This window comes from Tamandua tetradactyla, chromosome 17, assembly GCF_023851605.1.
Source record: "Tamandua tetradactyla isolate mTamTet1 chromosome 17, mTamTet1.pri, whole genome shotgun sequence".
NCBI lineage: Eukaryota > Metazoa > Chordata > Mammalia > Pilosa > Myrmecophagidae > Tamandua > Tamandua tetradactyla.
Genome location: NC_135343.1, coordinates 9,843,537 through 9,856,179, shown reverse-complemented (window position 1 = coordinate 9,856,179; position 12,643 = coordinate 9,843,537). Strand labels below are relative to the sequence as shown.

The 12,643-nt window shown below is 40.2% G+C and overlaps 1 protein-coding gene across 1 annotated transcript in view; it reads right to left on the bottom strand.

Moving 5' to 3' along the window:
* The window catches only part of GALM (galactose mutarotase), a 70,258-nt gene that overhangs the window by 30,264 nt on the left and 27,351 nt on the right, over positions 1-12,643 (bottom strand). Inside the window, exon 4 of the mRNA XM_077134028.1 lies at positions 8,541-8,622. Within this exon, the coding sequence (XP_076990143.1) occupies positions 8,541-8,622 (82 nt within the window). The remainder of the gene's footprint in view (positions 1-8,540; positions 8,623-12,643) is intronic.

Here is a 12,643-nt window from a genome sequence, read left to right as displayed (position 1 = left end):
CCCACCCAAAATTCAAAGAATGTGGATGATCTGGTAAAAGGCGTTACGGTTAAAGCATTGCCCTGAGCTTCCCTCAAATCCCACAAATTCTCCTGCTTGCGCCACTTTTTTCAGACATGGCTTAGTTGCTATCTGTTCTAATGGCACTGGGTAGAATTAAAGAGTTCTTGGGGCTTGGTTTCTTTTCCAGTAAAATGCTTATAATGGAGATTTTTCTCTCCAGGAGCGCCAATAAGATTAACGAAGACTTTTATGACCTCAAGAAAAAAAGATTTAAAACACAAGCAAACAAACAAATAAAATGATTTGGGATAGAAAGCAGAGGACAGATCGTAAGCAAAAGAACTGATTTAGAAGTAAAAGCCATTCATACGCAAGGAAACCAAGGTTGTTGGTAGAATAGTTTTCTACTACCCAACTCTGCATGGCACAGTCCCAAGGAAAGCCAGGGAAAGAGCAAATGTCAAGAAGGAACTCCTTAACCAGCACCCCACTGGGTAAATGAAGCATCCCACCATAAGTGAATGTTCTAGATAAATAAAATCTACCCCAGTCAGTAGTACAGTTTTTCTTTTAATTTGTTTGTGAAAATCTTCCCAAGGTGATTTTCTTTTCATTGTCAATAGAGAAGGTAGCAAACTAACGTACTCAAAGAAAATAAACTTTCAACACAGCTTGATCATAACAAGATTTTGCAGATGAGAAAACCTAAGACCAACAAGACAAGGGATGTACTATGTTGCACCTAAGCAGTGACTTCCGAGATTTACTGAGCAGCCACAGAGAATCATTTTGAGCTTCAATTTGCCTGTCTTGGGTTGTTCCTTTTCTATAATCTCTTCTTTGTCAGGCTAAGAAGACCAAATACTTAAATTCATGCTCTTTAATTATAGGAAAGACCTTAGACCTCTTTCTTATTTTTCTTTTTTAAAAAATACAAGTTGGACAAGCTTGGTTTTCTGTTTTCTTAACAGAAATACAGAATAAATTGGAGGGGAAAACAGGAAAATAGAGAAACTGTGATGATACTTGTACAAAAGATGGCAAAAGAAATGAGAACTGACAACTCTCAAGCCTTTTTTTAAAAATTTTATATCCCATTTCTTGACTATGCCATGATGTTGTCTGTATAGTCAAGAAATTAACCCTTCTTAACATATAATCAGCTATAAGATCTGTGGCAGTATCAGTCTAGTTAAGAGCCTGAATTCTAACCCCTGATAACCTAAGCTTAAATCCCAGCTTTCCACTCCTGTGAACTGGCTGACCCTCACTAAGTTACTTAAATTCCTATGCTGCAGTTTCCACATTGGTTAAAGAAGAAAATTTTTACAGAATGTGCTTTATAGTGTTGCTGAGTAGATTATATATAAAGTGTTCTCTGATATAGGAACTATTATTATCATAAACTTTCAATTATCTCACAGATAACCAGTATCTTCCTTTTTCTCAATTCAATAAAACCACAGACTTCCGGCAAGATGGCAGAATAGGAGAGGCTAAGTTCACCCAGCTTCGTGCAACAATAAAAGATGAGATAGAAAGGTGACTAGGCCCGTGGTTCCAGGGTGTGAATGATTATAGAGGGTCTCTACCTTCCACAGGGAGGACCTTGGAGAAAAACCGGGGAAATTAGGATGGAAAGAACAGGGTGAATGTACTCGTCACTACTCCACCTACCCCACAGCAGGCTTGGGAAGATTTTCCCTTAGGCTCCGTAGCTGGGAGTTCCTATGGCAAACGTGGAAGATAGCACATGTGCTTTCCTGTGCACAGAATCCACTTAGGGTATAGTGCCTACTCCCCACCCCTGTGACACGCTGCTGTGGGCACCTGGTTTTTTTGGCAAGGAATGGGGGCCCTTCCATGGGGAGGAGAGGGAGACATAGAGTGATGCTGGTCCGACATCCAACCAGCAAAAGAGACTTGTTAGGGCCCTGATTCCACTCCCCTTTCCCCCGGGGACATGGAGACTGCAGGTGTGCGCAGACTGAGAGGTGAGGCTGAGGAAGCTCTCGTGCAGCTGAGCGCTGGGACACTGCATCTGTGGTTGGGGAAAGGAGGTCTTAGGCAACAAGAAGACTCAAGAGCGCCCTTGCTGGGGAGAAGCGGAAAGTGCAGTCTGACAAATTGCCTATCTGCTAGCTCTCACATAAAGCCCTAGGTAGAATTGCAATCCCCTTTGAGATTAGGGACTTTGACGGAAAGGACTGACAAACCAAACCCAAAAGGGGATCTTCAAAGCTAGTACAAGTAGATGCAAAATCTTAGATGAGGGAAAGAAATAAATCTGCAAAACAACCTTACTAAGACATTAAATGCCTCATCTACAACAGAAGATTACAAAGTATGTAAAAATCCAGGCAGATATGGCCCAACCAAAGACCAAATTAAACTACCTGAGGGGACAAAGAATTTGGAACAACTAAGTAAGGCTGTTCATAATGGCATAAAGGATATCAAGAAGACACTGGAGGAGCATAAAGAAGAATTTGAAAGGATAAATTAAAAAAAATCAGCTATCACAGAGATGAAAAGATACTGCAGATCAAGTTAAACATATTAGAGATTCATAACAGTAGACTTCAAAAGGCAGAAGAATATGTTAATTAGAAGACAGGACAATTAAAAACAAAACAAAACAAAACTCCCTAAGCAAACTATTATTTAGTTTTGCTGGGTTTTGAGCAAAATTTTTTGAAATTTGTACTTCTCACTCCATATTATAAATATACGATTCATCCACACTCTCAGATGTAGCTATAAAACATCCATTTCATGGTGTAAATTTCAAAAAAAAAAAAAGAAGATAGGACAATTGAACATAAACATTCAAAAGAACAAATGGCAAGAAAAAATGGAAAGAATATAACTTGATCTCAGGGAAATGACAGACACCATGAAGCATGAAAGTATAAGGATTATTGGTGTCCCAGAAGGAGAAGAGAAGAGTAAAGGGATAGGATGGCGAGTTGAAGATATAATGGGGGAAAACTTCCCAACCCTTATAAAAGACATAAACATCCAAACCAAACATGCCCAATGGATCCCAAATAGAATAAATCCAAATAGGCTTACTCCAAAACACAGACTTATCAGAATGTCAAATCTTGAAGAGAAGCAAAAAATTGTGAAAGCAGCAAGAGAAAAGAGATTTATTACTTATAAGGGAAAACCTATAAGATTGAGCTCAGACTACTCAACAGGCACCATGAAGGCAAAAGGCAGTGGTATGATTTATTTAAAATTCTGGACAAAAAAGACTTCCAGCCAAGAATTCTTTATCCTGCCAAGTTGTCCTGCAAAATTGAGGGAGAGATTAAAATCTTCACAGAAAAACAACGGCTGTGAGAATTTGCCCATCTGCCTTACAAGAAATATTCAAGGAAGCTCTGGCACTGAAAAAAGACAGAGAGGGAGCGCTGAAGGAAGGTACAGAATTGAGGAGTATTAGCAAGGGTAATTTAAAGGATAAAGAATGAGAGAGGGAAAAGAATATATAAGTCTGACAAATAAAAACTATAGACAGCTAAGTAATATTAGATTAAATAGATTCCCGAAATAAAAAACTTAAAAATGCCTAGTAACATAGGTCATTACTACAGCAAAGTTGATATTTGTAATAACTTTCTACTTGGTATTTTGAGAACTTACATAGTTTTGATAGCTAATGAATAGTATTTAAGATAATGTTTAATATTTATAATTTAAGAAACTCTGATACCTGTATCTATAGATTTCTTCCTTGCTTGCTTTAAATTTAAATCGGTTTCTGGAACACACTACAAACACAGGTTCTACAATGATTATTTATATATTTTATTTAAATATGCCTATAGATAAGCTAAGTAAGATATCCATTTTTGGTGGTTAAGATTTTCATATGTTAACTGTAAAAACATTTGTATCTTTATATTTTCCTGAAATAAAAAACTCAAAAATATTCAATAACATAAGTCATTACTACATTGATATTTGTAACAACTTTCCTCTTGATATTTTGAGAACATTGAGTTTTGACAGGTAATCAAATGGTGATGAAGTTTGTGTTTAATATTTAGAAGTTAAGAAACTTTGATATCTGTATTCATAGATTTTTTCCTTGTTTGCCTTCATTTTAAACTGGTTTATGAAACTTACTACACAAACACGGGCTTTACAACGATTATTTGGACACTTTATTTAAGCTCACCGAAGATATCTATTTTTGGTGGTTCTAAGTGTATTGTTTGTTTTCTGAAATAGAAACAAACAATATAAAACAGCAATCTCTAGATACTGCATATCAATTCCCAGTAGTCCTAACAGAGTGTGGCTGGCCTCATGGACTCTAGTTGCTTATCTCAGGAAAGTGGTCTCCTCTTCCTGGTGGTTCAGTCCCTCTCAGTTGGAGTCTGGACTCAAGTACTACTTTGCATGGATCAGACCTAACTCCTGGCCAGACTAGGGTCATCCAGGGCCAACAGAGAGGTTGCAGCCACACCACACCTGGTGCAGATCTGACAGTGTCCCAGCCAGCCTCTCCAGGCCCATCCATCTTCTGCACCAAAAACATGGCCCCTATGCTTCAGAAGTGCAGTACCCTCCCCGGGGGGTGGGGCTAGGGTTGGGGCACTTCTGTTGTTTCCCTGACAGCACTGTTTACCTCTGTCTAGAATACTTTTCTCCTCCTTGCTGCCTGAAAAATCTCTACTTGCCCTTCGAGGATTTATTTAACTCTCACCCTCTCCATCTGGGCCCCATCCCCCTACCCCAGTCAGGTGTTTCCCCTCTGTGTTGAGTCTCCTAATTATCTTATTTATATCTATCCTGACATTTTCCAGCCTAATGGATAAAATTCTGGCTGCATCCTCCATTAGACTGCCAATTCCTGGAGAGCAAAATAGCACAAAGAGGTATTTCTGATTAACCAAATGATGGGTAGGCCCTTTGGACCTGTCTCAGAATTAAGCCACTTGCTTATAGGTTTTTGGTCAGTGTCAAGAGTCAGATGAAATCTGGGCTCCTAGAGTTTCATTCTTGGCTGAAAGTGGGCCAGACACATTAATTCTTAGATCACTGATGTGCAGAGTAGCAGTTGCCACCCATTTATGGAGGAAGTTCCTCCATAAAGGAACTTCCAGGAAGTTTTACCAGGAAGGTTTACACCCCTGGGAGTTATGTCCCATGTAAAGAAGGGGAGGGCAGTGAGTTTGCTTGTCGTGTTGGCTGAGAGAGAGAGGCCACATCTGAGCAACAAGAGGTTCTCTGGGGGTGACTCTTAGGCCTAATTTTAAGTAGGCTTAGCCTACATTGCGGGGATAAGTTTCATATGAACAAACCCCAAGATTGAAGGCTCGGCCTATTGCTTTGGTTGTCTCCACTGCTTGTGAGAATATCAGGAATTCTCCACATGGGGAAGTTGAATTTTCCCCCCTTCTCGCCATTCCTCCAAGGGGACTTTACAAATACTTTTTTATTCACTGTTCAAATCACCTTGGGATTTATTGGGGCACCACTCTGGACAAATCTACAAAATCTCATGCCCTACTCAAGGTTCCATGTACTTATTATCCCAATTAGTTTTTAAAAACCTTTTCATTGAAATATAACATACATACATCCCAATTAGTTCTGGCAGCCTGGTACTTATGATAGCTTTCTAAATCAGAAAAATGAAAAGGTGAGCAACCCACATCAACCATTTTAATGGAAAATTTACTGATCTATAAAATCTGATTTAGTTCAGTATCCCTCATATTTGCAGAAGAGGAAATGGGAGTCTAAAGAGGTTAAATGCAAACACATTGCACAAACACTGAAGTTTCTTTAGCTAGTTAATAGCCAAGCTAGGACTAGGCCAGGCTCTTGACTCCAAGGGTCCAACAACTTAATAGTTGTTCAAAATTAGTATAAAGTACCGAATTTGATCACAAATCATTTATGGTTCAGAACTGAAATAAGAATGAATTTTGTGCAGTCCACTGGACTGCAGGTAAAACTCTGCTGTGCAGTGCTACAATTATCTCTTATGATCACGACAAATCACCTTTACATGGCATAAATTATGCATTTTTGTGATTTTCACTGGATCAAAACTTAATAGGATAGCATAAGGAGATTTTATAAATATACATAAATAAACACACACTGATTTCATAACTTCCACTTATAAGCTACTTAGTTCATTTTCTTATCACTCACGAAACAGCAGCGGCTCCTATTTTTCCCTTGCTATTCACAGCATATCACTCTAATGCAATAATTCTACATCCAGGAAAAGATGGGCCAACTTATTCAGGCCCATCTTTTGAGCCGCGTAAATATCAGAAGGTGACATGCGCTACCAAGACAAACATTAAAGCTTTTAAACCCAGCCCTGAAGCCAGGAAAACATTAAAAGCTGTGATGCCAAAAAAATTTAGTCCATTTATCTCCATTTCTCATTTTTATTCCAATTAGTTTGTAGTCACTGTAGCTATGGGAGTTTCTAATTTCTGCTGCTTACTAAAGTTGCTGTTTAGTATGCAGGCTCTCATTCTATGTAAACATTTCTAACTAACAGACATAAACACTTCCCTGTAATGTTAAAGGTAACAAAATAAACAAAAGCCCTTAACTAATATAAGGCATATATCTAGTATGTCACTTGGAGTTCTTGGCTTTTTTTAATTTTAATTTTTAAATTTAAAAATAATTTTAGACTTACAGAAAAGTTGCACAAATAGTTTATCTCTGTATACACTTCACCCAGCTTCCCCATGGTACAATTAGTAAAGCTAAGAAGTTAATATTGGTACAATACTATAAACTACAGACTCTTCCCACCAGTGCCCTTTCTCTGGTTTGGGTTGCAATCCAGGGTTCCCCATTGCATTTAGTTGTCATGTCACCTGAGTCTCCTCTATGACAGTTCCTTACTCTTTCATGACTTTCATATTTTGAAGAATCCTGGTCGGTTTCTTTGTAACATGTCCCTCAGTTGTTTTTTTTTTTTTTTCCTCCTGAATGGACTGGGCTGTCTTCTCCCAAGTGGCTTGAGGTTATGCATTTTTCTTTTACCAAATATCAGGCAAGTTCTGTGCTTTCTCGGTGCATCATACCATAGGGGACGTGAAGTCAACATGTCCTGGTAAGATGCTGCCTTGGCTTTCAATTTCTCGTTTTCCACCATATTAAGCACTTTAATGGAGCAGGAGCAACAACTAAAATAGTAGCACTCTTACATGGGGTGGGAACAAAAGGAAAAAGACCTTATAGGACCTTCCACACACAGCTGCCATAGGAGAGAGGGCTTGCAGAGGGGTGACCTTCCAAGCCGAGGCTGGAGAGGATGGTTGGAGCTCCTCTCAAAGGAGCTATGACCTAACAGCTCCAAAAGGCCATCATCAGAAACAGACAGGGCCTTGTTAAAGGAAACCTCAGCTGGTCAAGGGGGAGTAGAGGGCAGGGGATCTCCCCAAAAAGGAGGAGTGTTTATGCCTTCCAAGATTTCTCCTCTTCTTCCTTCCCATCATCCCCTACTTTTGTTTACTTTAGTTCTCGTTGACTATGCCTTCTGCCTTCACCTGATCTCTGATTTCAACGAAATCTCAATAAAAACATTTATCTACTGCTTTTGGGATAGTTAATTCAGATTAATTTCCATAAGCTGCCACAAATGATAGGAAAGACCTTGGTTCACAGTATCTTGGGAATGAATGCACAGTTTGTTTGTTTTTTTGCATGGGCAGGCACTGGAAATCAAACCCAGGTCTCCGGTATGGCAGGCGAAAATTCTGCCACTGAGCCACTGTTGCCCACTCAGAGTGTGTAGTTTTGTAGGAACTCTTATAGGTACACCCCCACCTGCCAGCCCCCTTACCATCAGCCATCCAGCCCAGCACCTGGCAACCACTCTTCTACTTTCTGTCTCCATAGATTTGCTTGTTTGAAACAAGGTTCTTTTGATCTCAAATAGTAATAACCAAAATCATCTCAAATCAATCTAGTTAATCTAGAACACACACCATGCCAGGTGGGACTCTGGCAGCCCCTCACCTTCTCTTTGATACTCTGCTCTCCCTATTCCCACCACACCTGTGACTCACAGGTGACTTACCTGCATCTGCCTTTCTCAGGTCACACTCATTTTACCCTCCCTTCTATGAAAAACACACCATGTTCTATCAGCATTCTGCATTTCTAAGGTAATGGTTAGATAAATAATTTTTGCTAAGCTGCTAAGAAATAACAAATTTATATTTTAACAGAGAACTTTTGGAGTCTAGTGCCTCAGCTAGGGTGACTGTATGACCCAGTTTGCTTGGGACTGTCCTGGTTTTATGCCTGCTGACCTGGCTTAATTATTAAGAGGATCCCCTTTTACTCTCAAAAGTGTCCTTGCTTGCATGTTAAATTATGTTGTCAACCAACCTCAACCAAAATAAATGACTAATAATGGTAAGTGTAGACATTTTGGTAGGCCAACCAGAGAGATAATTTTATATACATGAAGTTTTAAGTGCTCCTCAAATCATACTCCAGATTTCCATGTCCATAAGAAGTTTAAATTTGCCAACCTGTAGGAATTAGGGTTTCATCCACAGGCAAAAATGTATCAGCTTCTATAGTGACTTCATGGTCATATATATTCGGAGAACCCTGGGAGAGAAGAGGCAGAGAAAGAAAAGATGATTTATTGCCTAGTCTTATTTTATATATTTGCTTTATAACTTCTCTTGCAGAACATTTTCAGGTACTGAGAAAAACTTTTTGAAAATTCCATTTGACCTATAATAATGACTAAATGTGTTCACTTAAGTGTAAGTTGACAGGTTCTCAAAATAGCAACTGATAAATTTAGAACAAGCTTTCAGATATGACCCCTACCATGCACTTTCATTTTTAAATAAAATTGTGGAGATGAAAAGTCAGAGAGATCACAGTGGTCTAAAAGCTTTTTGGACCTTGGCATATTGGTGTCTTTAATCCACCCCCCATGCCAGCAACTAGAAGAGCAGGGTCAGTGCTTGTAACCTACAGACCCTGCACAGCTGAGGCACAGCGGCCAGGCTCGTTGGAGGCAGTGCATCTGTCACCAGCTCCCACCTAGGGCACTCACTGCTGCCCCATGACAGCATCCACGGAGTCAGGACTGGGATCCCCGCTTTTGAGAGTTTGCCCACCTGCTCCATAAACATGCAGCCTGTCCACATAGTATAAAAAGTGCAGGTCCGTGCTCAGAAGCCCTGGTGTCCAGTACCGGCTCCCGCTGAGCAGCCCCAGGGAAATCCCTAAACCTTCTAGTATTTCATTTCTTTTAGTGCAAAATGGGGCTAATGATGCCCCCAAGTCTTCCAGGGTTCTGGTGAGAAACCGTTCAGTGAGGGCATGTTGTGCTGTTGGCAAACTGGAACATTCTTGCTGTGTACATCTCTAATATAAAAATATTTTTTACATATATATATATGTATTACATATATATTTACATATATCTTTACATATATATATATATATATATAATAGGAGTTTATTTCAAAGCTTCATGGTAGAAGATGTGGAAGGAGACCTCGGTAAGAGGTTTTGCTTCATGAATACTCAAGAATGACCCCCAACAGTGGTTCTCAAATGGGGGACATTCCCTACCTCCTCCCATAAAGGAGACATTTGGCAATGTTTTTGTTCACAACTGACAGGGGCAGGGGACAGGTTCTACTGGCATCCAGTAGGTAGAGCCCACAGATGCTTCTAAACTGCTAAACGTCCTACAGTTCACAGGGCAGGTCGCCATAACAAAGAATTATTCAGTCTCAAGTGGCAAGAGTGCCAAGGTTGAAACCCTGAGCTGAACCAAACTGACGCCTCTGCCAGGTTCCTGAGAAGTAAGCAGAGAGAAGTAGAGGGTTGTAGGTTAGCTGGAGACAGATTCTAGACTCAGGCCCATGCTATCCAAATAGACTCATCCTGAGGAGAAAAGCCAAGAATTTAGGGACCATAAAAATCTATGTCTAAACATCACAGAGATTCATTTAATTTCAGCACTAAGTGGCTCCATTTCTGGAGAACAATGCTGGTGGAATCCTGCTTCTCTTGGGGTTCTCTGGCAGGTGCATGCTAGGCAGGGGTTGGGGAAGGAAACCAGGGCACAGGCTTTTCCTCCACCTGCATTTTCTACTCTAACCGCCTGCTGTTATATTTCAACCTGGGGAGGCAGATCCAAAATGGAGGAGGTCTGCATGGCTCTTAGAGCAGCCCTAGATGAGAGGCTCTCCCTTCTCCTGTCCCTCTTTTCCTTCAGGGGTAGTGCTGGCTCCAGGAGGCCTCTGGGAATGAGGGGAGTTGGGACTATTTTCCTGGCTCTATTTGTTATACTTCAAGCAAAATGTGGAGATTTTTGGTCAGCCCAGAGAGGGCATGAGGGGGTACGCAGGCTTGGTGGAAGTAGATGCCCTTACGGCCCTTGTAGAGAGCTGAAGAGTCCCAAAAAGGAGAGTCCCGACTGACCAGAGCAACTTTACAGACACAAAGAAGACTTTGCAGACATACATGTCTTTTCTTAGAATCAATCTCATTCCACATCAGTAGCCTGATATGTTATCATTTCATTAGAAACCTTAATCCCAAGGAGCTTGTGACCCTGCTAAGGTTGAGTAAGTGGGGCTGAGGCCTGAAGATGATCAAGTGTTTCTCTGGCCTCCTGACCCAACATTTCTCCAGGTCTTCAAACTGTTTAGTCAGGTGCCTTCTTTCTTTTTAAATAAATTTATGTATAATAAATATATATAAGGTACAATTTACGATGAATAAAAGACAGATTTGCAGAGTATACTACTGAGCTTTGACAAATATAGACAACCCAATCAAACTATAGAACATTCTCTGGGGTGCATGGGTGGTTCAGTGGCAGAATGCTTGCTTTCCATGCAGGAGACCTGCGTTTGATTCCCGAACCATGCTCCCCCACTCCCCCCCTCCAAAAAAAACATTTCCATCACCACACAATTTCCCTCAAGCTCCTTTCCAGCCAATCCCCCAGTCTCCACTAAAGACATCCACTGCTCTGATTTCTATTCCTATATATTAGTTTTGCCTATTCTAAAACTACATGTAAATGGAATCATAATATTCTTGGGTCCTTGCTTCTTTCACACAAAATAATGCTTTTGAGATTCATCCACGTTGTTGCATGTATCAGTAACCTGTTATTTTCTATTGATGAATAGTGTTTTATTGTATGAATATACCACAATTTCTTTACCCATTTCCTGTTGATAGACTTTTTGGGTTGTTTCCTGTTTTTTATTATTATGAATAGAGCTGCTTGGGAAATTCCTTTGTTTTCTGTTTTCTATTTTAGTACTTGGGCTGGAAGATATGATTCAACTTGAAAATCACAGGCTAAATAAGTTGATGAGTCTGAGGTGTTAGGAAGAAGCTGGAGAAGGGAAGGAATGTGTACCGGACACCAATTATCTTACTGGCCATCGGGTCACTAAGCACCACTAACATGCCTTCATTAAAGGGACAGGAGCTTCATTGTCGGACTCCGCTGGCCTGGAAAAATACAATGATCTACTCTGGTGGAATATTACTGTTGGATTAATTTCCATTCAAGATTGATGAAAACTTGGCAAAGAGATCTGGAGGTTTATCTCTGAGTTCAGTGTTTGTTTTGGTTGACTTTGCTTGACTATTACTACTTCTGTAATATCAATAAGCCCATTATGGTTTACAAGGGGGCTTTAAAGACCTTTTTGTGAACTGGCACTACAATTGCCTTAATTCAGGTCTTATCAGCTCCAGCAGGACCTAACAGACATTAATATGTACTACCCAAAAGCCATAGCTATGCCTTTACCAGCACACTTTGTTTCCCCTGGCAGAATCTTGCTTTGTTTATTCATCTCATGCTAGGTCATACATTCAGGAAAGGGGACTCCTAAGCTCCAGAGGATGAATTTCCATTGGTCTACATCAGTCACGGTGGTCTATTTCCCTTGCTTGTGACTGCATTCAATAGGACAAGGAACATACTTGTGGCCAAGGAAATGTAAGGAAAAGTCTGCTGGGCTGCTTCTAGGAAAGGTTTTGCTTTTCTTAAAAAAGGAACATTAGAGAAATGCAGAAAGGAATAGGTCCTTTTTTTGTCTCTGGATGTGACCACATGAGGAGGTGATTCCTGGAGCTGTGCCAGCCATCTTTTGACTATAACAGGTCAAGTCTGAAGCCAAAACACACAGGAAGCCAAATGGAAAGATGGAAAAAGCTGGCCCTTGATGACATGGTTACCCAGTCATATCTGAACCACAGCTACTGCTTTTCATCTCAAATTCTCCAAGGTCTGCTTTCATAGCTCTCTAGTTTCAATTTAAAAGCGTGTTCTCCCAGTTTTATTTTAGGTACAGGAAAGAACAACCCCCAAATGCAAAACAAAACAAATAAAAAAACCCAAACGCAACCTATAAGCTACACATCTTTTCCATTGTTTGAAAAACACAAAGAAACTCCCTTCCCCACACACCTGCAACACTCAACTCAGAAATGATGAGTTGTTAGTGCTCAGGCCCCAAGTACAACAAAAATACCACCTATTAAATTTAAAAAGTAAAAAACAAAAATATTTTAGATGAGCTGGCCACTTTATCATATTTTGAGCTAGCTCTCTAGGGAGGGTTTTAGACAG